The sequence below is a fragment of the Typopeltis vanoorti genome, chromosome 4 (genome assembly GCF_054136105.1).
Source record: "Typopeltis vanoorti isolate ZY-2024b chromosome 4, IOZ_Tvanoo_1.0, whole genome shotgun sequence".
Classification (NCBI taxonomy): Eukaryota; Metazoa; Arthropoda; class Arachnida; order Uropygi; family Thelyphonidae; genus Typopeltis; species Typopeltis vanoorti.
This window is the reverse complement of record NC_143552.1, coordinates 34,898,465-34,926,162: the sequence shown is the minus strand read 5'-3', so window position 1 is coordinate 34,926,162 and position 27,698 is coordinate 34,898,465. Positions and strand designations below refer to the sequence as shown.

The 27,698-nt window shown below is 34.5% G+C and overlaps 1 protein-coding gene across 1 annotated transcript in view; it reads right to left on the bottom strand.

Annotated features, from left to right (window-relative positions):
• Nucleotides 1–10,918, bottom strand: part of LOC150107219 (uncharacterized) — a 28,637-nt gene extending 17,719 nt beyond the window's left edge. The window contains exon 1 of the mRNA XM_090391723.1: nucleotides 10,816–10,918. Within this exon, the coding sequence (XP_090247849.1) occupies nucleotides 10,816–10,918 (103 nt within the window). The remainder of the gene's footprint in view (nucleotides 1–10,815) is intronic.
• Nucleotides 10,919–27,698: the final 16,780 nt, after the last annotated feature.

Below are 27,698 nucleotides of genomic sequence, written 5' to 3'. Positions count from 1 at the left end.
TGGGTTATTCAAACCCACAAACACTTTGTTCACTGTTTCTTTGTCTCAATGTATAAAGTGGAAACTTCTCAGCCTCTACTGAGCTTTAACGATTACAGATTGTATTCACCGAAGCCACCAGTAGGACAACACAATCTGTTTCTTGTCAGATAAAAAAATGAATGGAAACAAATCCCAAAATTCACATATTAGCATTGCCAATATTTACAAAAGTGATCTCGATTACTAATTCATTCTGAAAAGTTTATTAATTCCAGTCTAATAACAGAGTAAAAGAAAGGAGTAAAATTTATAAAAAATATTTTCCTGTTCTTTTTTGTTTGTTTGTTTGTTCAAATCAAATGAAAAATATATTCTACATCGTGGCTCTTTCAACGAATAATCCTTAAGTCTCTTTCCAGACTACAATGCACTATGTAATTTTGGAGCCGGTATTTCGATATGGTTTAATAAAAATGAAGCGTACGGACTTGAATAATCAGCACAAAGTTCCGATCTAAAGCCAAAGGAATTCCTATGAGACGAAGTGGAACATCCACGTTTAGTAAGACCAGTGCTTTCAACAACGACAATTCAATTCTTGATCATGTTGAAGTAAGAATATTCCAAAATACCTGATTTATTGTCTAGAAATGGTGAACGGTATGCCCAGAAGGGTTGAAAGTGTGATCACAGCGAAACGAGGGCCTACAGGTTATTGCATTATTTATGTCTTAATACTTATTTAACCTAGTGTATATCAGATTAGTTGCTGTTCTGATCTATATTAAGTTTACCCCGAGAAATTGGCATAGATGAACAAATAATCATTCCAACAATATTATTTCATTAATTTGTAGAGACGACTAATAGAACAATCTTCTTGAATTGGCTTTCACGGCTAGACTTTTCTGTTTTACAAAGACATCACATCCATATCCGCCTCTTCCCTCATCCACTAAGAACTTCGAATCCGTTTCCACCCTTCTCAACCCAAAGGATCTCCTATGAGACTGAGTGGAACATTCAAGTTTAGCAAGACCAACTCTTCTAACAATGGCACGTGGCAGCTGCTAAATATTTGCCTATCTCAGATTGTCTAACCTTAGAATTGTTCTGTTATTTGGGATGGTGCATGACAAATTCCTTAAATATTCTCAATAATGTCCAGAAGACGGCAATTCAATTAATTAATGACTCCTCTTTCACAGACAGACTCAATGTAGTTTTCAAATCTTTTATGCACACATTTTAGACGTTGTTTCACTGAAATGGCATTCAGAATTCGGTCTCTTTTCGCTATACTATAACAACAAGAGGGTATCTACTCAGATATCATTCAACATCAAACTGTAAACCCAAATAAATCTGCTTCTTCTCTTTCACCTCTTATTTCTTTTTATCTACCATTATTCTTTTTCTATACATCTTGCACTACTAAGTGTTGCCAAGGTTCAAAATATGCAGCTATTACGAAAAATATATTAATCGGTTCCTTTTGAGTATGGCCCGATATGCTACAAGATATGCAGCCATTCATATAGTTATTTGTCTAATTAAAAAATATATGGATTTGTATATTTGACTCAATTGTACAACTATTCCTGTGTAAATTAGCACTAACTATTGTACTGATAACTAAGAGAAATTCCCTTTTAAGTAAGATTGTTGCTAAACAAATTTTAAGAACGTGAGAAAATGACGTTGTTGCTGTTTTAGTAGTTTTTAATTATAACGGACAGGAAAGAGCAGTGCACAACTGCTCAGATTAGCACAAGACCGCAGTTTGTTCGCCAAGATGGTCGCTGACCTTCGATAGAAGATAGCACAATAATAATAAGAAGAATTATAACGGAAACGATGAATGCTATAAGGTCAATGTATCAAATTTTTTTTGTACTGGTTAGTTACAACTTCGCAAATGACATAACAGGTGTCACTCGTGAGGAAAATTAAGGAAACGTGTATGGTTAGTTCATGCAACGATCACATTAACACAGCTAATACTACGCCTCTATCAAAAGAAAACTGACTGATCATTACGTTACAGAATTAAATATGACATTTACTAAAGAAACGAAATTTGCACAAAACAAAACAATCAGATCACATACTATATTATAGATTCATTAGTAAATCAAGAAATACAGAACACAGAACATCAAAGCTCTATGTAAACAACAAATCTCAGAAATTATATCTTATCTTAGAAATCCTAGCAATACAAATGCCTAATTAGTAAAGTATTACATTGAGGGAACATGCACGGAATAAAGGAGATCATGAATAATAGAGAAAAGTAGAAACCCCAAGAATTACTCCTAAAATCATTTCATCAATACGATTCAAACTTGTGGATTGCCAGCAACATGACCGAAACCTTTATGAATAATATTGCAAAACTAAAACAAAACTAACCCGATATCTCTCTTCTGAGTAAGATGGTTTCCCACAGATAGCAAATTGCAAGGGATCTCCTACATCTACAATGGAAGAAATAGCGTTGGCAACTCAGTTGTAGAGAAAACAGACCAGAGGAATGGATGGAATCAAATTCGACTATATTAAGACCAATTCTATCCTTCAAAAGTTAATGCATTATTCGAAACAGGAAATATTTCTCTGAACGCAATTAAAAAATGCTATCATTATTCCAATTAATGAAAGGGAACAAAAAAGAATATGAAAAACTACCCTTCCATCTCCATTAATTTTATTGATTAATTAGTTTTTATAATGCAAGGAGATTATCTCGTGCATTGCTGGAATACTTATCTTGACAAGAACAGGTATCTAATACTCATCCTTATGGACTTACCTAATTCTTTGGCTACAGAAAATCACAGCATTCTAACAAGAAACTTTATTGGAATCGACTTCAAATTAATTAAGTGGTTCGATATCTACCTTTAAGGAAGAATTTAGTAGTGTAGGGAGGACAACCACAAAGCAGTCGAACAAAATGATATGAATCAACTAAGTTCCAGTTCCACAATAATTCTATTTACCTCAGCAGAGGAAAGACATGTATATGTTGTTGAATAAAAAGCTAAAACTTCAATTAATATGCATCGGTTATTCCAAATTACAGGCGATTTGAAATTGTTTCCCTATTCCAACTTAATACTACGATATAGAAATCTTTGCATAATATAATAATCCATTATAACCTGACTATATACCGTATAGAGCAGTTAAATACAAAATATAGAATTACGTGAATGGCAAACTACAGAAGTAACAATAAAAATACTCTACGGACTATGTATGCATAAATCATAAATAGATATGGCATCTACGAAATTACATTATGTGATATGATTAAGAGATAAAAAAAAAAACATCATATCACCATAGCATATTCAAAAAGGTTACCAAGTAGCTTCAAGGGTACTTTTACTACCCTTGAAGCTACTTGGATGCAAATTGAGTGTCTTTACATGGATGATTTGTTTAGTTGCCGGAAAAAGAACCCTGTTATTTCCAGACAAAGTGGTTCACCGAAACCTGCCGAACTACGGAGAAGAATACAAAGCAACAACAGATTCCATAATGATGTTACCTTTCATAAGTTATGCCTCACACATAACGTAACGATAAATCCAGTGTAAATACATTTCATTCTTTTTTAAAATAGCTCACGTGCACAAAAGATTATAAATCCACAGAACATTAGTATCGCGGGCGGGCTAAAATTTTTAATTAAGTTATTTTTAAATAGTTCAGACGCCATCCTCCAGCAACGAAAGATGGAATTTTTTCAGCCACTTTGTGCCTCCAATAAGAAGAGTGTACTAGTCTCACATCTAGCGGAGAAAATGATATGCCAACTAGAGACATTTCACCGACATCTACGGTGGGTAATCTCAGATTTGATAAGGTGGGGGAAGGATTTAGGCATTTCTCCGGATGAGGCTGAAAGAACGAAACAATCAAATTATTCAATGATGGAGCCAGCTCCACCTGTTTCAGGCCAACTGTACTATAGCGGTTTCTGCAAGCCGCCACAAGGTAGTATCATTGTGTGTCATACTGACCGACCGAACCTGCTGGTAACAATTCAGGAGGCTTCCCGATGAGCTTTTGAACTTCTGCTGCTGCTTTCTCTGCTATGCCCTGCCCGGAAGACGCTGGGTGTCGCAGCTCGATGGGATTATTCTTCGCGCTACGTTGGGAGTCATGTCCACAATACCCCAGTTCCAATGCGTCTCCCTACACTATAAATTTTCTCAATATTCTATCATCCAAGAAAGAGGGGGGGGAGAATATTGTAACGTCCTTGTGCTTAAAAATTAACCAACTTTCAACAAATATCAAAGCAACAAACGAACTGCAAAAAACAACAAAAATATATTCAAAAATTTAAAAGAAAATCCATGTATAAAAAAAAAACAGTTTCACATAGATTTTGACAACATCTAGGTTTCAATACCATTATCAATGAAGGGCACCATTAAAATCTTTCAAATAATCTGTAATTCATCACTGTACAGGATGATCAAAATTAAATTATTCCTGTTTAAGGCCTTGTGGAGAGTCACTTAGGTGATCCAAATGTTGCGAAACGCTTCAGGAATACATTGTGCGTCATCCGGAAGCGATATCTGAGAGAGAAAAAAGTAGTTCCAAATTTCACTCTCAGGGGTCCTGTATGATAGGATGTATGATGTTTTTCTATGTGTGTATAAGAAGCAGAAACGCGAACAAGCATAATAACACATTTTTATTCACTTCCATTATGCATTCGTCAGTTATTATCCAGTTATACCATAAACTGCATCCTTTGCACAGTGTGTTCAACTGAAGAACGCAGCTGGGCGCGAGTGATGTTGAGCAAATACTGCGCTATGCTGACTTTCAGCGCTTACAAGTTATCAGGACAATCCCGGTAAACCCTGTCTTTCAGAAATCCCCTGAGCCAGAAGTCACAGGGTGTCAGTCAGGTGAATGAGACGGCTCACTCTGGTTTCCGTGAAATGTTCTTGAAGAATCTCTTGTATGGATCGACCAATGTATGGAGGGATCCATGAAAATAACTGAATCCATGCACAAGCATTCCTGCAGTTGTGGGCAACAGAAGTGTTTATTATGAGCAGGTCACAGGCGAATGTCCTCAAAAAAGAATGGTCCAGTGATAGACGAATCGGTAAGCCTGCACCAGACAGTAACTTTGGGTGAATGAAAAGGAATCTGTTGGATTGCATGCGGGTTTTGCGTAGCCCATACCCATAGCCAATTGTGGGTATTCACAGCTCCTGTAAACCCAAATAAATCTGCTTCTTCTCTTTCACCTCTTATTTCTTTTTATCTACCATTATTCTTTTTCTATACATCTTGCACTACTAAGTGTTGCCAAGGTTCAAAATATGCAGCTATTACGAAAAATATATTAATCGGTTCCTTTTGAGTATGGCCCGATATGCTACAAGATATGCAGCCATTCATATAGTTATTTGTCTAATTAAAAAATATATGGATTTGTATATTTGACTCAATTGTACAACTATTCCTGTGTAAATTAGCACTAACTATTGTACTGATAACTAAGAGAAATTCCCTTTTAAGTAAGATTGTTGCTAAACAAATTTTAAGAACGTGAGAAAATGACGTTGTTGCTGTTTTAGTAGTTTTTAATTATAACGGACAGGAAAGAGCAGTGCACAACTGCTCAGATTAGCACAAGACCGCAGTTTGTTCGCCAAGATGGTCGCTGACCTTCGATAGAAGATAGCACAATAATAATAAGAAGAATTATAACGGAAACGATGAATGCTATAAGGTCAATGTATCAAATTTTTTTTGTACTGGTTAGTTACAACTTCGCAAATGACATAACAGGTGTCACTCGTGAGGAAAATTAAGGAAACGTGTATGGTTAGTTCATGCAACGATCACATTAACACAGCTAATACTACGCCTCTATCAAAAGAAAACTGACTGATCATTACGTTACAGAATTAAATATGACATTTACTAAAGAAACGAAATTTGCACAAAACAAAACAATCAGATCACATACTATATTATAGATTCATTAGTAAATCAAGAAATACAGAACACAGAACATCAAAGCTCTATGTAAACAACAAATCTCAGAAATTATATCTTATCTTAGAAATCCTAGCAATACAAATGCCTAATTAGTAAAGTATTACATTGAGGGAACATGCACGGAATAAAGGAGATCATGAATAATAGAGAAAAGTAGAAACCCCAAGAATTACTCCTAAAATCATTTCATCAATACGATTCAAACTTGTGGATTGCCAGCAACATGACCGAAACCTTTATGAATAATATTGCAAAACTAAAACAAAACTAACCCGATATCTCTCTTCTGAGTAAGATGGTTTCCCACAGATAGCAAATTGCAAGGGATCTCCTACATCTACAATGGAAGAAATAGCGTTGGCAACTCAGTTGTAGAGAAAACAGACCAGAGGAATGGATGGAATCAAATTCGACTATATTAAGACCAATTCTATCCTTCAAAAGTTAATGCATTATTCGAAACAGGAAATATTTCTCTGAACGCAATTAAAAAATGCTATCATTATTCCAATTAATGAAAGGGAACAAAAAAGAATATGAAAAACTACCCTTCCATCTCCATTAATTTTATTGATTAATTAGTTTTTATAATGCAAGGAGATTATCTCGTGCATTGCTGGAATACTTATCTTGACAAGAACAGGTATCTAATACTCATCCTTATGGACTTACCTAATTCTTTGGCTACAGAAAATCACAGCATTCTAACAAGAAACTTTATTGGAATCGACTTCAAATTAATTAAGTGGTTCGATATCTACCTTTAAGGAAGAATTTAGTAGTGTAGGGAGGACAACCACAAAGCAGTCGAACAAAATGATATGAATCAACTAAGTTCCAGTTCCACAATAATTCTATTTACCTCAGCAGAGGAAAGACATGTATATGTTGTTGAATAAAAAGCTAAAACTTCAATTAATATGCATCGGTTATTCCAAATTACAGGCGATTTGAAATTGTTTCCCTATTCCAACTTAATACTACGATATAGAAATCTTTGCATAATATAATAATCCATTATAACCTGACTATATACCGTATAGAGCAGTTAAATACAAAATATAGAATTACGTGAATGGCAAACTACAGAAGTAACAATAAAAATACTCTACGGACTATGTATGCATAAATCATAAATAGATATGGCATCTACGAAATTACATTATGTGATATGATTAAGAGATAAAAAAAAAAACATCATATCACCATAGCATATTCAAAAAGGTTACCAAGTAGCTTCAAGGGTACTTTTACTACCCTTGAAGCTACTTGGATGCAAATTGAGTGTCTTTACATGGATGATTTGTTTAGTTGCCGGAAAAAGAACCCTGTTATTTCCAGACAAAGTGGTTCACCGAAACCTGCCGAACTACGGAGAAGAATACAAAGCAACAACAGATTCCATAATGATGTTACCTTTCATAAGTTATGCCTCACACATAACGTAACGATAAATCCAGTGTAAATACATTTCATTCTTTTTTAAAATAGCTCACGTGCACAAAAGATTATAAATCCACAGAACATTAGTATCGCGGGCGGGCTAAAATTTTTAATTAAGTTATTTTTAAATAGTTCAGACGCCATCCTCCAGCAACGAAAGATGGAATTTTTTCAGCCACTTTGTGCCTCCAATAAGAAGAGTGTACTAGTCTCACATCTAGCGGAGAAAATGATATGCCAACTAGAGACATTTCACCGACATCTACGGTGGGTAATCTCAGATTTGATAAGGTGGGGGAAGGATTTAGGCATTTCTCCGGATGAGGCTGAAAGAACGAAACAATCAAATTATTCAATGATGGAGCCAGCTCCACCTGTTTCAGGCCAACTGTACTATAGCGGTTTCTGCAAGCCGCCACAAGGTAGTATCATTGTGTGTCATACTGACCGACCGAACCTGCTGGTAACAATTCAGGAGGCTTCCCGATGAGCTTTTGAACTTCTGCTGCTGCTTTCTCTGCTATGCCCTGCCCGGAAGACGCTGGGTGTCGCAGCTCGATGGGATTATTCTTCGCGCTACGTTGGGAGTCATGTCCACAATACCCCAGTTCCAATGCGTCTCCCTACACTATAAATTTTCTCAATATTCTATCATCCAAGAAAGAGGGGGGGGAGAATATTGTAACGTCCTTGTGCTTAAAAATTAACCAACTTTCAACAAATATCAAAGCAACAAACGAACTGCAAAAAACAACAAAAATATATTCAAAAATTTAAAAGAAAATCCATGTATAAAAAAAAAACAGTTTCACATAGATTTTGACAACATCTAGGTTTCAATACCATTATCAATGAAGGGCACCATTAAAATCTTTCAAATAATCTGTAATTCATCACTGTACAGGATGATCAAAATTAAATTATTCCTGTTTAAGGCCTTGTGGAGAGTCACTTAGGTGATCCAAATGTTGCGAAACGCTTCAGGAATACATTGTGCGTCATCCGGAAGCGATATCTGAGAGAGAAAAAAGTAGTTCCAAATTTCACTCTCAGGGGTCCTGTATGATAGGATGTATGATGTTTTTCTATGTGTGTATAAGAAGCAGAAACGCGAACAAGCATAATAACACATTTTTATTCACTTCCATTATGCATTCGTCAGTTATTATCCAGTTATACCATAAACTGCATCCTTTGCACAGTGTGTTCAACTGAAGAACGCAGCTGGGCGCGAGTGATGTTGAGCAAATACTGCGCTATGCTGACTTTCAGCGCTTACAAGTTATCAGGACAATCCCGGTAAACCCTGTCTTTCAGAAATCCCCTGAGCCAGAAGTCACAGGGTGTCAGTCAGGTGAATGAGACGGCTCACTCTGGTTTCCGTGAAATGTTCTTGAAGAATCTCTTGTATGGATCGACCAATGTATGGAGGGATCCATGAAAATAACTGAATCCATGCACAAGCATTCCTGCAGTTGTGGGCAACAGAAGTGTTTATTATGAGCAGGTCACAGGCGAATGTCCTCAAAAAAGAATGGTCCAGTGATAGACGAATCGGTAAGCCTGCACCAGACAGTAACTTTGGGTGAATGAAAAGGAATCTGTTGGATTGCATGCGGGTTTTGCGTAGCCCATACCCATAGCCAATTGTGGGTATTCACAGCTCCGTTCAGGTGAAAGTGCGCTTCATGTCTCCACAAAATTATCGACAGCCACTCGCCATCCAACTCCACTCGAGCAAAGAATTTTAACACGAATGTCAATCGACTTTCAAATTCCTGCGGATGCAGCTCCTGTGTCAGGGTTATCTTCAATGAATAGAAATGCAATATCTTCGAGACAGTTGTGTAAGGTGCATGTGTCTTGGTACTGCAGTAATCAACGCTGTTGGTCATCACCAACTCCAGAACGGCAGTAGCAACTTCATTCACTGGTTTGGAACTGATCGGTTTTGCAACCTCTGCCAGGTCTAACTCCCAACTTTCCTGTTTCTTCAAAATGACTATTCATTCGTCACAGAGCACATGGAGATAGTGAACCTCGTCGACATTTGCTCAGGCGATGAAATTCGTGGAGTACAGCAACAGCATTGCAATCTTTTAGGTAGCACAGCTTCACGAGCAAAGCATATTGGGGCAGGGTTGGTGCCAAGGTTACTTGGCACCAACAAGGTTACAAGTTTGACGGTATCAACCAGAGTGAAGGTAAATCTGGTGTCCATCTTTTTTAAATTCTCCTGCCAAGAGAGTTTATAAAAGATGGACGTTGGTGTTTACAACGACGCCTCATGGTGGAGAATTTTGGAACTACTTTGTTTCTCAGATATCACTTCCACATGACGTACGATGTATTCCTGCAAAGTTTTACAGTATTTGGATCACTGCGTGGCGTTCCAGAAAGCCTTAAACAGCGATAGTTTAATTTTGATCACCATGTATTTCAACTATCATTATCGTCATCTACACTTACGTTTTCACGTAACATCGTGTATGATTCTTTTCGCAAGAAGGGCAGAACATGCTGTGGTATCAGGGCTGATATCCCATGCTAAACACTATCAGACCTAGAATCTCCTTTATATGAATTACTTTGGTTCAATATTTCCTTGCGTCATCAACTCAATTCTCTTGAAAATGATAGAGAAGGTAGGTCATTAGCCACCAGCTTCTTCACTACCCGTTAGAGTCTGAATTGTTGATAAGTGATCACCACTATGCATTCCACCATACTTCATTACCCACCTTTGGACACATGAGATGGAAATATTTTTAGAAAGTCGTATGATCTGATCTGATTTTTCAATCAATACATGAGCACCAACAAGGCTCTATGATTCAGCTACACTTCTTCTATACATTAGTAATTTTCTCTTACCAACGCTCACTCCTTCCTCTTCATAGCTTTGATGAGTCCATTCTTCCTCTTCTTCATTTACAAAATCTTCGAGTGCTCAAATAATTCAAGTTTTAAGATCTTTTATGATCAATGCCATAAACATCATTCTTCTAGCCATTTTCAATTGATATGAAGATAATGTATTTGATTTTAATGCTACCAAAACACAATCCTATCTTATTTCCCAGAATAAAAACTATGCATCCCTCTCCTGGATTTCGATAGAATTCCACTCGCCATCCAAGATCAGTGTTTTTCTTCTTCATGTGGCTTTCATATCTAGTCTATCCTGACATAACATATCACTTCTAAACCCCTTAAGATTGAATAAAAGTTTGGTGTTCTTTTTCATCTCGAACAATATGTTCCTTCTGTTCAACTCCCAATACTATAAATCCCATTTCCGTCCGACCTTAGAATACTGTTCTTACATTGAGAGCGACGTACCAGAGTCCGTCGCTTTTGTCGCGTCGCTAATTCGCTTAACAGACAGCTCTGCTTTCATTTGACTTTCTCCAATTGCTTTCCCACAATCTCTCTGTTTCTGCATTACGTCTTTTCCATAAATATTTCTAGGGAATTTGCTCCTGAACTGGTCATGATATTCTTCCGCGTTCGTGTAATCATGTACGAACACGGAAAAAATCTTTCCCTTGTCGTTTTCCCAATTATTACAACCCCGAACGCTTCAAGAATCACAGTAACAAATTCCTCTGTTCTCTCTAATCAGGGGAGTTTTAAATCATGGAAGTCTCTTTAATAAATCTCAGAAATTACTGCTGTGTTGCTTCGCGATGGAAATTATTATTATTACTTCTTATGTATGCTACATGCTGAAGTCTCATTTGACAACAGTGTCGCTCAGAATTTTCTAGAAAAGTAGTGTCTTAATATGATAGTTTAGTATCTAAAATTTGCGATAGCCAGAGGTCCATTTGGCTTATTTTAACAAATGGTAAAAAGGAGTGTTATTATGCAATTTTCCAAAGTTGTTGTTGGCACCAGTCTGTTTCATACTGAGTTTAGTTTCTGCGTTAAACATTTGCAAGAATTTAAAAATAGTAAAAAAATAAGTGAATAAACAAACGGGGAACTAGCCTTTAACTCCTCCAAAGTGAATGGGCAAGGCAGTTTTAGACCGGATAATTTTGAATCAATCTCACCCTTAGCCAATCATATATAGCTGGCTCAAGCTATCAATGATTTTAAGCTATCAATAATTGTAATAATTTTAAGCTATCAATAATGCTATCAATAATTGTCTACTACACTTCATTAGCATCCAATGAAGTGTAGTAGACAATTGCAGCCATCTCGTGGTCCTGAACCCAAACACCATAGCAGCATTTTGTAATTTTAAAAAATCGCATATTTTAACTGGAAATCGATATACCACCTCTTTTCTCTCACTTGCGAAATTTTCCAAATTGGTTTCGTAATTTAAGTAGTGGAGATTTGATTTCTCGAGCAAATATTGCCTGTTCAATAAACTTGTTCTGCAGTTCAGGTACAAATATAATTAAAATAAAATATAGTTTAATGTGGGGTTGAAAAAAAAAAGGGGGAGACGGATAATAAAAAAACTTCTTCAATATTAATGTCTCAGATGTTTTTCGATCTACCAAAACATTTTCGTTTGAAAAAAAAAACATACTTTTGGGATTAACTCAGCCTGTATATTATTAATACTTTTTACAAATATTAATAATATACAGGCTTTTCATTGTCTAAATTTCTACGTAAAACCTTGAAATGTATTTATTAAGAAAAGCCAGCATTTCATTATCTTATAACATGTCTTGCCTGTCAGATGTAATTGTTGATAATCATATTATCCTAGCGAAGTTCAAGGCAAACGGGATATTACTACTTTTTCGGAAGCTTGTATTGTTGAACTTGATGTCAAATTAGTAAAAATATATTCAAAGACTGCAACTGGCAGTAATTGAAATGAACTGTTTTCCTGACAAAAGATATGAGTTCCATTATGATGACGAAATGATACTGGTGGAAAAAAGTGTTCCTTGTAGTGACATTCTTCGCATCAATTTAAAACCTGCTAATCATTTATTCCAAAGAGCACAAAAATAAAATTAATTCATTGCTAAGAATGGTTGGCTAATATTAAATTGGATTGCGCTGATTGATACATGAAAAGGATAAAACTGCGAAATAAACATCGCTAATTTTTGAAACATTTCAAAGAGGAAGATAATAAACATAATGTTGAAGATGAATGGCAAAATTTGTTATTCAAGCATGTTTCAATATACATGTAAATAGTTTTCTATTTTCAATAATAACATCCTCCTTAATGGTATTTTCGCTTTGTCATGGTAAGGAGGCTTGACTGTATTAGCAATCCTTTGAGCACACCAGCGAGAGAATTTAGCTAACTACAAGGGCTTCGCCAGCTGGAAGAGAAGGTGCCAGATGAGAAGAGATACCTTGCTCCTCTTTGTTGGTTATTTTGGGTAAGGTTGATACCCCAACCTAGCAAATGCTGATTCTACTCCTCGACCTCAAAGAATTTCATTGAAGGGATATAGGGAATGATGACCAGCAAATTAAATGGTTAAATGCTTTGATATTCAGGATTTAGTAACTTTAGCTGCTTGGAATATCGGAGGATGTGCAGTCAGATGAGGAATTAATAAAACATCTCCCAGATTAATATATTAACATGACTGTTATTACAGAAGTAAAGAAAATAAAGGTTCAAGAAATAATGGAAATACAATGATCTATAGTAGAGTTGTTTGGAGTGAGAGGCAGCTTGCGATACAGTTATCCGTTTGGATAACAATAAAAATTAATATAGAAAGTTCTACCTTCATAAGTTTAAGAATTATAGCACTAAAGCTAAAGATACGTAGAGGCCATCTGATTATTTTTGGAATCTGTGCACCATAGGATGGAAAAATGGAGGAGAGAAAGAAAATTTATGAACTGGAGAACTAACTTAAAAGATGCAGAAAAAATTACTATGTATTCTATATAATTATAGCAGATCTTAAAACAAAATAGGCAATCGATCCATCTTTCATAGTATAAACAAATATGCTGAAATGCTATCATATTAAGATCCGAGGAGCTGACATTTCTTCTGATCACCTCGTAGGAGTTTCAAATACAAAAATATTAACAAGATAAAAGAAATTAGTACCAAAAAGGAACTTTAAGAACCAGACCAGATAAAAAATAAACTGATCACAAGAAGTAAACATTAGCAACCTTTACCAACGAAGAATAAAAATAGAAGAGGCAGATAGAGAGCCGAATTTACGATTGTGATGATTCCTAACCAGAACTTTTAAGAAACCCCTCTATTAGGTAAGTTTTAGGTTAACTATACTGAGGCCATGGCACCATGTAACGTGAAGCTGTAGGTTGTCCAGCTACACATGAGTAAATGTAGCTGGACTAAAGGTGATGTTGAGAATGAATGAGAAAATATTTAAAAAATTACAAAGCAATTACTGAAACTTTAATTTAAAAAAATCAAGAAAAATGATTAAACATTCGAATAAATACTCTAAAAAAACCATGGAGGAAAATCAAAAGCACGACAGAATTCAACGGAAGCAGAAATGGTATAAAACTAAAAAAAAAAATTATAATAAATAATAATAATAATAATAATTTTTTTTAAACATTTTATTATGTCTCAGTATAAATTACATACAATAATAATATTTACAATATTTACAATAAGGTTTATACAGAATTTTTGAATTTAGAATATAATAATAATAATTTTTTTTTTTTTTTATAAACGACTTATTTGTTTTTGTTTTTACAATGAAAATGATAAGGTTTACTATCACACAGAGTATCTGCACACACACAATGAAAAACATATTATCTTTTCTGTACAGTACGAAAATTTGATATACAAAATGCAGTGTACATTTTATAAATATGAGTATACATTTTTTTAAACTAGCTAAATATGGATTGGCATCAATGTGCACACAATTCACGATACAATGCAGTAATGTAGCATGCACACACAATTCAATAATAATAATAATAATTTTTTTTTTACATTTCATTATGTCTCAGTATAAGTTACATACAATAATAATATTTACAGTATTTACAATAAGGATTATATAGATTTTTTTTTATGTCTTCAGATGAATTGCATACATGGTTGCTGTAGTAATTATATGTATATAATATTTATAACGCATTACAAGTGTGTATAACAGATACTTGCAAGTTAGTAATTTTCTTCCTCGAAGCTTAGCAGAGCTTATCTGAGGAAGATAATAGATGACAGAGGGTGGTGGTTTCATGGTTGTGTTCCTATACTGGTCACAAGCCAGGTGTTGATTTTACTGTTTGTTGGTACATGCTTGAAAGACTTCGACTGCTGTTACAGTTTAACTTTTTTTTTTTTTTTTTTTTGTGAAAATAGGGTTGGATTTAGACGTGGTGTGTTTGTTGCTTTGTGTTCTTGTAGTGATAGTTTTTGGAGAGGGGGGGTGGTCATAGGTTTGTGTGTGTGTGTGTGTGTGTGGTGGGGGAGAGAGAAACAGGAATTGCTCTAATTTTCATTCTCGCTATAATATTTATATAGTGCCTATTTCAGCTCTCTGTATGTTCCTAGGTTTCTGTTGTCGAACGGCAGTTTGTTTATCATGTCAGGTACGTAGAAGTTTCGGGTGGCTTTGCCGTAGTGATTGTTGTACTTATATGTTATGTAGTTTGTTGACTGTGGTCTTGTTATTTGATATGTTGTTCTGGTTACTCTATATGTTGGACTGTAGTAGTGTTTTAACATGACTGTGTAGTGGCGTAATTGTTTCACCTTAAGTATTTTGTGTTTTGTCCGTGCTTCGTGCATAAGAGTGGGTTGTTCCCAGAATATCAGTTTTATCATTTTATCTTGCAACCATTGTAGCCTGTTAAGTCTGTAGTCTGCGCAGAATGCGTATGATGTGATTGCATATCTTAAAATGTTTTCATATAATGCTTTATAGATTAGTATTTTTATGTGGGTTGGGGCAATGTCTTTTAATCTGTATAGTTTGCTTGCTATTATCCTAAGCTTGGTATGTAGGTAGTTTGTATGGCTATTCCAACTTTGATCTGCATCGAAGTGAAGTCCAAGGTAGCATGTTGTTTTCACCTGTGTGATGGTTGTGATTTTAGGTTCTGCACTTTGTGTATAGGAGGATGAATGTTTGATAGTGAGATGTTTTGTTTCTGTGGGCAGGGTTTGGGGGTTTTTGAATATCATTAGCTTTGTTTTTCCAGGGTTTATATATATGCCGTTTTCGGTTAACCAGTTAGTGATTTGATTGATGTCGTGTTGCATATTTTTGTAAGCGATTTTTGCAGTGTTGTGAATGGATACTATGGCAGTGTCGTCTGCATACTGGAAGATTTTACTTTTTAGGGGGAGTTGGCTTATGTCGTGTGTGTATATGTTAAATAGAATGGGAGATAGGACAGCTCCTTGCGGTACTCCACAGGTTACTTGTACCTCTTTGCTGTGTGCTGATCCTATACGTGTGATGTGCTTTCTGTTTTTCGTGTATGCTTTAAACCACTGGAGTAGACGACCTCCAATTCCGATATGGGTAAGTTTCGTTAACAAGGTTTTATGTGTTAGTGTGTCAAATGCTTTTGTTAGGTCAATGAATACCACTAATGTTATTCTGTTTTTATCCAATGCAGCGTTTATTAGATCTGTGAAATCTTCCAGGAGTGTTGCTGTTCCTTTATTTTTTTGAAAGCCATATTGTGTTTTGGGTATGATTTGAAATTTTTCAACGTATGTGGAGAGTTTCTGATGTACAATGCGCTCCATGATTTGGTTGATTACAGGCAGCGTGGCGATAGGTCTGTAATTACTTATTATGTTTCTTTTTCCCTGTTTGTGTATGGGTGTGATTAATGCAGTCTTCAGTGTTTCAGGTATGTGTCCCGTTTCGAAGATTTTATTTAACAGTTTTTGTATAACTGGGAGTAGGTCGGTTGAGTGTTTCTTGATGTCTTTTGGTCTGATTCCGTCTATCCCCGGTCCTTTGTTAGGATTAATTTGTTGAATTGCCAGTGATAGTTCTTCTTTTGTTACTGTGGGGAACCACATCGACTGGGTTGCTCGTGGACCTAGTGGAGAATGTTCGTGTGTGTGAGGAAAGGTTGTTTCTTGTAGCTTTTGGACAGAGTTCACGAAGTGCTGATTAAAGTTGTTTGCCAACTGTTTGAGGGATTTGGGGTGGCAGGCAAAGCTGTGTTTTATTGTTTCTGTGGCAGTGGTTCTGTGTATATTGTCCAGCATTTCATTAATCAGGTGCCAGGTTTCCTTTATGTCGTTCTGTGCTGTTGTTAATTTGTTGCTGTAATAGTTTCTTTTTGCCGTTCGAATCTGGGTTGTTAGGAGATTCCGTTTTCTTTTGTATTCAGTTTTTAAAGCGATATTGTTCGGTGACTTCTTAAGTTGTTTCCATAGGGCATCTTTTCTATGTATGTCTGTTAGTATGTTGTCTGTTATCCATGGATTTTGTTTCGTTTGGGGGCGTATTTTTATTTTTGTTAATGCTTTGTTGTATATTTTGTTAAATGCAAGTTTAAGATTATTATATACAGCTTCAGCAGAGTCTAAAGATGCTATCTGCATCCAGTCTGTTTTTCTGATTTCATCGTTCACTATTGCTTCGTTTACAATGCTATGATACTGTTTTGTAGTCTCAGTGATTTTTATGGGTTCTGGTTCAGTGTGTAACTGCAATGCTGTGAAATAATGGTCTGCTAGTTTGCATGTTATGACGGCTGCTGTGTGGCTGTTTGGAGGGGCCCTTATATTTATATGATCAATGCAGGTTGAGGTTGTTGTGTTTCCGACTATCTCTTCTCGTGTATACGACTGTATGGATGGGGTTATGTTATATGCCGATAATAGGTCTAGGTATTGTTCTGTGTTGTTATTTATGTTCCTAATGTTTATATTAATGTCTCCTATTATTATCAAATATTTTGAGGTGCCTACTTTCGTGGCTGAAAGCCATCTGTTTAGTTCTTCTAGGAATTTTGTGGTGCTTAAGTTGGGTGGTCTGTATATTGCGTTTAATATCACGGAGTTTTCTTGTTTGATGTTTTTAATTTCGATGCATATGTTTTCTGCGTATTCTAATTTATAGTTTATTTCTGTTACTTCTAGTTTATGTTTGGTAAATATTATTATACCACCGCCTCGTTTTGTTTGTCTGCAGTGTTTGTGTTGTTGGAAGTGTGGCATTTGGTAGGAGGATGCCTCTTCGTTTGTCGTAGATACTTAAGTCAGTATTAAAATGTCTATTTCGTCTTTATCTTCCTTCAGATAAGCTTGCAGGGTCAGCCAGTATTTTTGAATGCTTCTGATGTTGATGTGGAGAATAGATAGTCCTTTTTTGGGGATTGTCAGTTGTTTCCATTCTGATATTGATTTCAGAATGTGGCAATTATCATGTTCCGGGGTGATTACGTCTGCTTGATGGTGTGCTTCCATGTTGGTTGGGGTGCTGGTCCTTCTTTACGAGTTGTCAATATTCCTTTCAATGTGACAGCCTGTTGAGGTCATCTACGGATTTTATTTCGATTGGTTTTGAGTCTTGTGTCTTTCTAAGGAATATTTTGCTGTCTCTTATCCATATAAACTGGTAATTGTTTTCTGTTTTTACTTTCCTTGCTTGGTAGAATATTTTCTGATAGTGTGGAGTAAGGTATTCAGACAAGTATATTGGGGTGTTGTCGTGGTCTCCTTTCAGATCCTTTACTACTGGATTTTTAATCTTGCTAGCTTTTATAAGCGTAGTTTTTGTTAGGCTGTTGGTGAGTCGCACTACGACGGGAGAAGGACGGGTATTATTTTCTCTTTTCCTTTTTTGTGGTAACCGATGCACTGACTGGATGTCTCTTGGTTCAATGGGGGGCCGATTTTTTGGCTTAGTTGTATTACAGTGTCTCTTAGAGGTTTCGTAGGTATTTCTGGGAGACCATTTATGAGGAGGTCATTTTTGTGCTGCTGTTGGTTTGAGAGTTCGTACTGTTGCTTTAGAGAGTTTAGTTCTTGCCGTAGGTCCGTTGTTTCTTTAATTAAATTATGCTGTCTTTCAGTTAGTTCTTTGATGCAGTTTTTAATTTCTCTAACGGTCTGTAACATATCTTCTATCGAGTTATTATTAAATTTAATAAATGCCTCGTATTGGTTAAATTTTTCTGTAATTTGTGCGGTATGTTTTTTAAATAGTTCTCCAACAAAATCGATTAAACAGTCTTTTAGGTTTTGTAATCTATTTTCGAGTAATGCATTTAAAGATGGCTCACCTGGGTTTCCGTTGTTGATTTCTTTGTTTTTAATTCCCTCTGTTGTTGATAGCTGTTTACTGCCTGCGGTTGTTTTCTGCGTTGGCTGTTTTCCGCCTGCGGTCGAATGCGAGGTTCCTTTGTTATCTGTGCAATGGGGACACTTCCACTCGTCACGATTCTTGTTTGATTTTCGTTGCCAGGTAGTCTCGGACAATCCTGAACATAAAAAATGCATGTTTCTTTGGCAGTTCCTACATGTTACGTGGTTTTCTTCGCCCGTTAGGTCTTCTTGGCATTTGTAGCACTTCATATTTCTTGTTTGACGATCTTGCTGTATTTTCTAATATGGCGTCCTCCTTTGTTCTCTTCTCGCGTAGTTGACCAACGTATACTTCGAACTTTGAAAACTTATATTTTACTTATTACTTAACAGATACTTACAGTTTTTACATCTATATGTTCGTCTTGAAGAACGGCGTTCACTGATGTGCTTTAAATTTTAATTCACAAGAAAAGATCTACTTTGCAACTTAAAATATCTTACTAATAATAATAATGCAACTTAATAATAATAATAATAATAATAATAATAATAATAATAATAATAATAATAATAATAATAATAATAGAGCCAAACTAAAGGAACTGAAGCATATCAGAATTCATGGAAAAGTTTATCAGTAATATTGAAGATAATGTTCATAGTGCACTGATTTTAACTTACAAAGTTAAAAGAAGACATAATACTCGTACTGATGATGCATTTCTTTTAAAACAAATTATTAGACCACTTTTAGACCACTTTGAAACATTTAAAAATCTTTCCCTGGTCATCAAGATCTGTACCAAATCTTGGGTACCCTGTTCATCAAACGACAATTGGGCTTAGGACCGAGGTGACCTTGTTGAGCGATCACAGTCTCCTCTGTTTGAAAATGGCCTGGAAGAAACCAGTGAAAAAAAATGGATTGTTGAAGAAAACAAGGAAGTAGTGAAAGGTTTTTACAAATCAATACCAGAAAAAACAATGCATTATAATGTATAAGCATATGATTCGGAAAGAAAAACTCCCAGAATCTGCAATAACAGAATAAAGACTTGTGGACCAAAATAGTTTTATTTAATGAAAGAAAATATTTACTGAACTTGACTTCCAAGAGTTAGCAGCTCCAGTTGCAACAAATCATCATGGAGTAGTCGTATGTAACTTTGAAATTCAACTCAGAGATCATTACGCTGATAACATACCTCATGATGTATTGACAGAAAGGCAGTGTGAACAGAAATCGGTCATATTGGAACAATGAACTCCATGAATGAGGAATAAGACTGCCAACATTAAAAGCTCTACATAAATATAGGCTAAAATGACTTCTCATAGACACAAATGCAATAGAAACAGTCAAACGAAACGCTTCAATGAAACAAAAGCAAGTCAGCTCTTATAAAACACAGTCTATATCATTACAATGAAGTTTGGTTGCAAATTGTAAGAGTAAATAGTAGACGTAATCTGCACAATGGAAATTCCGGATTGAATGAAAAGTCAACAAACTGCATGCTGTTCTTGACAACTTAGTGAATCTTAAAGAAGAGCAGCTGAAAAATAATTTCTTCAAAAACAAATTTACAAAAACATATAATTTGACCAAGAACATATTTTGCTGAAGTTACTGAAGAATCAAAGAAAGAACTATTGCAACTGCAAAATCAAAGATAAAAAGCAGCAAACGAGCAATATGTACAAAATATTCAATTTCGAATGAACCAACGTCACTTCTTTGAACCTTTCTAGCGAAATGCAAATGCACACAGTTATTCTCCAGAACAAAACATAAGAAACATTCGAATTCTGGACGATACTCAGGAAATAGCTTACTTCAACATAATAAAAATGTCTATTGGATTAAGGTTATTTAATCATATAGAAAAAACCATCAAAACTGAAATGTTGTTATCACTAAATAAATGGTCAGTGTCCCAGCTACAAAATTGTAAAACTGGACCACACCTGGGTAAGAGGAAATCATGGATTTTGGTTAAATCATCTGAACGAGTTCACATAGTCAAATGGCAGAACCATTTTGTAATTTATTGCAATCAGGCTCAATCCAAAACTGGATGAATTCCAGGTGAACATTTCTTCTCATGAAAGCTGAGGATAAGCGTGAATGAAGTTTCAGGTAACTCTCGTCCAATTACATTTAAGACAATAGGGTACATTCAACTACGTTTAAGATGTTTACTACAATCATAAAGAATTACATGCAAGGAAAAATAACTTTGATAGTCAATATGAATGATTCGGAATTAGCATTAAACGTGAATTTTTAAAGGTGATTTTTCATGTCACCATTACTCTTCAACACTTCTTTGATACCTCTGTGTATGATTTTAAAGAAAACAAAACTTGGATGTGAAATCTCTAAAAATAATGGAATCTGATTTTGATAAATGCGCACCTTATCTACTAAACGAGCATTTTTTTTCAACTAATGATGACTATAAATACCTAGGAATATGAGAAGCCAGTGATATCCTCCACTTAAAAGATAATCAAGAAGTAGCAGCTTACAACAAAAGAATCAGAAGTATTCTGAAAACAACACTGAATATATTTAACACAATTCGAACAATGAACTCCTGGGTTATACCAGTGATCCGATACACAGCTGGCATAACAGACTACAAAAGAAGACCTGGACAAATTCCGCTGCAAAGCTCAAAAATCTTGATGGTATCTACCAAAGTGGAAGAAATTTGCTGCAATTGTGACTAACTGTTGAAGAAGATAAAGCAGTGACATGCAAAAATAACTTGCGCTTTGGCATTGGTAATTATAGTGACTTCCTCGGGATATTAAGCATATCCATCACGTGTAGTCTGCTTGACTCTTCTTTAATAGGTAAAATGTTTTTCATGTTTTTTAATTTTTCCCCAATAAGTTAATATCGAGATTAAACTAATACTTGTAATCTGGATATTTCTTATGTTAGCATTTTACGACATCCGTTTTGCCAAAACACAACTTCTGCACAGAAATCTTTGTGAAATGGCAGCTGGGCATCTCGTATTGATTACAAAAGTAGCTTTTTCAAAAATATGCATCCCCCAAAAAAATCCCAGAAAGGGCCTCTAAAGTTGTTATGTATGTCATATACAGCTTCGTATAGATATACATACTTATTTTCAAATTGTGTAGTGAAATTAATTAATAAAACTAAATGAGTTACTAACAAAAATTTAAACAACTTATTTATTTGGTAAGCAAAATACATTTAAAGTAATGATATTGTCATGGCACTATAATATGCTGTTGCAGCCTTTAAAATAATCGCGTTTACTGCATGTGTTTCAGAACAAGCATGCTGTAATCTTGTTATCACAAGATTACAGCATGCGAGAAAACGATTTAATCTTCTAAAACTTCAGCCAGAAGTCTCGAAATTTCTGATTTAGAATTGGCACCTTCAGGCACTGTTCCTGGTGCGGGTAGCTTTCCTTCGCAATTTTTTGAAGCAGGATCATAGCTTCCGCAAACCAAGTAGGGAAGATTACCACTTAGTGCATTAAGTGATCTTATTCCTATTTCAACAGATTTTTTTCCACATTGAGTTTCCATATCACCATAAAGGCAATGCATCAATCTCACGAAGCCACTGAAATAGAACAAAACGTATTATGATATTGCAAATTCAGTAAGTTATTTGTCACGTTCAAATTGTTTTTCTTTTATCATAGCAAAAATAAATGAAATAAAATAAATGTTTAAATAGAGTTTCAAAACAAAGCATTTCTTTGATACATCGTGACTACCAGACTTCTCAAAAGAAAAATAAAAAAAAATAAAATAAACGGAGCTTCTCCTCAATTTATCCGTCTCTAAAGGTATTTTTCATAGTTATAGGAATCTAACCCACTTAACTGATTTGCCTTTCTTTGTTTTAAAGAAAAGCTAAAGAGATGTAACCTGAGCAGCAAAAATAAAAGTTCCCAAAACGCTCTTTCTGTAATCTGGAAAAAAAAAAAAACTTCGCACATTTCAATCGCATGTAATAGTCGTTTTGGAAAAACCCATCAAGAGTGCTTTGCGGGGAAGTGAACTGTTGATAGTGGTTTATATACTCACATAACAATGTAGCAATAGAGAATTGTTCAATTCTGTGAAGAAAGAAAAGTTGATATTTGGAACATCCTTTTGCCTTCACAAAAATACACAGAGAATATTTGTTTTCTCTGTGCAGTTTTATAAGAAGTTAATTTATAAAATGGAAATGCGTATGATATTCACAATGTCCAAATTTCTGATAGTCTTAATAGTATGGAGAATTATATTTGAGAAATTAACATGAAGTGTGCAATCAACGGATATTTTTAATGCTAATTTTAAATTAAATTATACTTTCTATGAAAAAAATAATAACTACTTTTATTCTGTAATCGTATACCTCAGAAGAGACTTTTGTCAAACCCAAATATACGTAACATATAGATTACTAACTCACTTGACGACTAAATCTTAACTAAACAATGGATAAATTAAGAGGGTTAAGATGTAGTACTTCGGAAACCCTGCTCTAGTGAATAAATATGACCTTTCTTATAATTTTACCTTTTTTACCATTTGTCTAGTTTGTTTTTTAAAATAACTAGATAAATCATCTGGATAATTTATATATTCTCAGATTCTAAGCCAGCTATGATTGGGATTCGAGTATGTTTATGTCAGAAATATCTTGAATTGCCAAAACGATTTAAATGTTTAATATGTATTTGTACAATAGCTATGTAGTCAACTGAACGATACATATTCCACAATAATTTCTCTGTGGTTACTTGTAACTTGGAATTACCCAGTTAAAATAAATGTTTTACGTCTTTTAGTCCAATAGGAAGTAGAAAGACCTCCTTTCACTTTCCAATTACTTTTCGAAGATTGGTAGGCAGACGGACTCTACCATCTAGCGAGCTTTGTTATTGAGCCTAAGGCTTTCATTAAATCAAGACTTTCTGGGAGAAAGTATAGTAGATAAACGCGGCTACCTTTTGGTCCTAAGCCCTACCTGAGATAAATTAATTTCTAAAATAATAACTCTGTGATTTTTGAGTTGTGAAGTTAAAAACCAGAGTTTCCAAAATGAAAAGCTTTGCGTGGTGCAGAAAATCGATTAATCCAGGAACAGTTCAAAAACGAAAACTAGAATCGAACTCGTAATAGTGTTTTTTCTGATCATTGTTCAGATGATTTTGAACATGGTTATAAGTATGAAATAAAATTTTGAAATATTAAAATAAAATATTGTGACATCTTTTCATTCTTTTTTTTTTTTGAAATCAATACGCTATTCTCTCTCTCTCTCTGAATTTTAACGTCGCAGTACATGAGAGTGATGAAATAAAATTTTCGTTATAAAATTCATTATCCGCTAAGTGTAGATGAAAGAAAAAATGAGAATTAAATAGCTATCACACGTTCTCGTCCTACTTACAATTATACGCATGTAATCGTATAATTGTAAGTAGGACGTAAATTATCGTAAATTGTAAGTATGTGAAATGCAGTCGTTATTTGTGACTTTCTGGATGAAGAAAAAGATCGCTCAAGAGTCTAGTCTACGGGGGAGGGGGATCAATCATGTAATTACTCCCCACAGTGAATAAAAGACGGTATTATTAGTGAAATCCTTATTTCATCATTATATTTCTTATGCAGGTAATCCGGCTGTAGTAGTTTATCTTAAGTTCAAATTTATATTATGTTACTTAATTTATGTTAATTAAGTCCATAATAAATTTCGACTCCCTCACACAGGGATGCGCACCCTACCAACGGATATTGAGTATACTCACCAGCACAAAGAAGCTAAGCGACTTCCTGGTTTCATACTTGGAATGAATTCCATTACTGCTTGCATGTCCAAGATACATTTTTTGTTGTCATAGGTGGATAGGTACTCATCTAAACAAGGAGACACTTCTAGAAATTCTGAAAAGAAAAAAAAATAACGATTCCTATATTTCTGAAACACTTATTTTCTTTTTATTAAGCTCGTTTGTTTGTTATTATAAAGTACTCATCACTAGAATTCGCGACCGACAAATGAATATAATTCAATTCCTGTTTATTATATTTTTAAAATACAGGATAGTTCAGTTGATAAATTCTTAACTTTTCATAACGACAGGGGTGGTTATGTTCATCAAAATGGCATCCGATTTCGGTCTGTATGCGCGACTAAAGTCCTACCTCTTTATTTTATGGTTTCATTAGGATTCTGAGATGGGTAGTATAACCTTATAAATTGCTATCGCCAACGTTTCATCATAACTGGTGGTATTGTTCTCAATTGGTTCGTTTTTGCAAAACTTCGACAATGTCGATTGATTGGTATCAACCGACATTGTGGAATCTTTGCATATCAGTTCTTCTTCTTCTTCTTCTTCTTCTTCTTCTTCTTTTCCAGGCTTATAGGCCAAGTGACCTGTTCCGTACTGAATTCCATCTTTTCAAAGGTCTTCCTCTGCATCGGGTACCTTTTGGGTGGTAATTTAGAATGTGTTTATGTATTCTGCTTCTATTCATTCTTAGTATGTTCTTTCCATTTTTCTCTATAGCAAATAACTATTTCATTAAGGGATTTTGTAATTCCAAGTTTATTTCTGATTCCGCTGCCTTTCATTTTGTCCATTGTTGTGACTCATCTGCGCAGAAATTTCATTTCGGGTGATTCAGTTCTTCTTTCATCTGCTTTTTTTTATTATTTCACTGCCATAAAGTAAGGTAAGTTTAACTACTGTATTGTAGATTCTTATTCATGTGTGTTTTTGTGCATAATTGGATTTAAACATTTTATTTATAATGCCTGTTACTTTTAAAAAAAGTTTGATAGCTTCGGTTCTATATCGGCTTCATTTTCATTTGCCATTGTGCATCCTAATTATTTGAATGTATTTACTTGCTCTATTATGTTGTTATTTATTATTATTTTGCTTCTTATTGGATTAGCACCTTTGAAGACCATGACTTTTGTTTTGTCTGTTGATATTTCCATATCATATTTTTTATCAGATTTTTTAGACTGCATAATGCTTTTTGTAGTTCATCTTCATTGTTTCCAAGGATTATTTGGTCATCAGTAAAAAGAAGAGTAGCTAATCTGGTGTTAAGGTTTATCTTGAATCCTCCTTCATTAGTTATCTTCCATTCTTTTATGACTTTATCGATGTATATATTAAATAAAACCGGTGGGAGAGGGCAACCCTGACCTACTACTCTATTCATTGGTTTCCAGATTGATGTTAAATTATTGTACTTCACAGATATTTTATTATCTTGATATATATTAAATACGGCTCTAAGGAGTTAGTTTGGTATTTCATTTTCTTCCAGGATTTCGCATATTTCCCATTCCACATATTAGTTTGTTTCGAAAAAATGGAGGAACAAGAATTCGGAAACTAGTATGAAACAAATTGTTTCTCCTTAAGCAGTTATTAATAGGTAATTTTGACCAAAAGTTGTAATTGAAGGTTAAACAGATAAATTGGAATTGATGGGTTGATCTGTAACTTACCAATCTGTGATTCCGATCCTGGTGTGCAAAACTCTTGCATATTCTGCCTTGGTAAGTCATCTATTATGTCAACCAATTCTTTTTGCAACGGAGTCAGATATTTCGAAGTGTAATTATTAAAGCACTCTGTCATTTCATTATAAGCTCTGAAAAATAATTCGTTAACATGAAAACCTTTTTCTTAAAAATACATTCTTAAAGATGAACATGTTTTCTATACCAAGACTCATTTAATCACCAAGTCTATGAATGAAATAAAAAATATTCCTAAAATAAGAATATTCACTCTTTGTGATGGTGCATCTCCAAAAACATCGAAAAATAAATCAGACGTTAATGAGTTTGATATGTTAAAATCAAACTGTTCAGAATTATTACATACCCAAATTTCTGTGCTTGATTAACTACACATTTTTCTTTAATGAATATTTGAGGGAAGTGTTTATATAAAGCATAATATATGCGCAATTATGAGTAATCAAAAAACATACAAAAAGTACAACAGCTATTACACATTGATGCATTATTTGGAAAAAATCCATTTCTCTTTTATTATTATAACTACCCTTTCATACATAATATTAGAAAGGAAATGTCCCTTTGTGAATAGCATATTTTCAAGACGCATGGAAATGGTTTGAGACTCATAACAATATGAGTCTGAAAATAGTATGCTGAGTTTTGTAAGAGTAGTGTATTGAGATGTTTTCGCTAATGTGTGTTTCGTCACTTGCAATTATATTTTATATATATTATATTTTATTTTCTAAAATTATTATATATTATTATTATTATTATATTATACACATATTATATTGTCTAAAAGTTCATATAATTATGTTTCATTTCATATTTAAAATGAGAGGAATAAACAAAATTTTATTACGAAGTGGAAATATCAAAAGAATAAAGAAAGTCCCTGGGAGTTATAATATGCATACAAGAGGAAATACAAAACAGAATCTAATGGATGGTTCTTCCTTTTGCACAACGCACCTTAATGACATTGAACTGTCTTCTTAAGATTCATAATGGCATATATTACGCAATCGTTTGGTAATGGATGGTAAACAGACAAGATTAACATGCCGACTCATAACAAAGAGAAGACGCAAAAATATTATGCCTGGCTGTATTCGTTGTTAAAAGAAAATAAAAATAAAGAGTTGAAGAAAAATCTTGTCTAACAGGACACATCAATTACACGAGAAAGAGGCCTTGAGACGAGTTCTGTATATCGAAAGTAACGAAGTCTTTATTTAAAAAGAACACCTTAAAATGAATTTATTTACAAACTATTAAAGTTTAAAAAGTTAAAGTAGAGTCTACTTTATGCTTTTTGCAATCTATCATATTTTTTCCGAATACTTTTTAATCCTTTCTTTTTTAGATCTTTAAAATTAGAAAAGCACCGCTCGTGGCGGAGCCTTCGTAGCTCAGTCAGTACAGACGAAG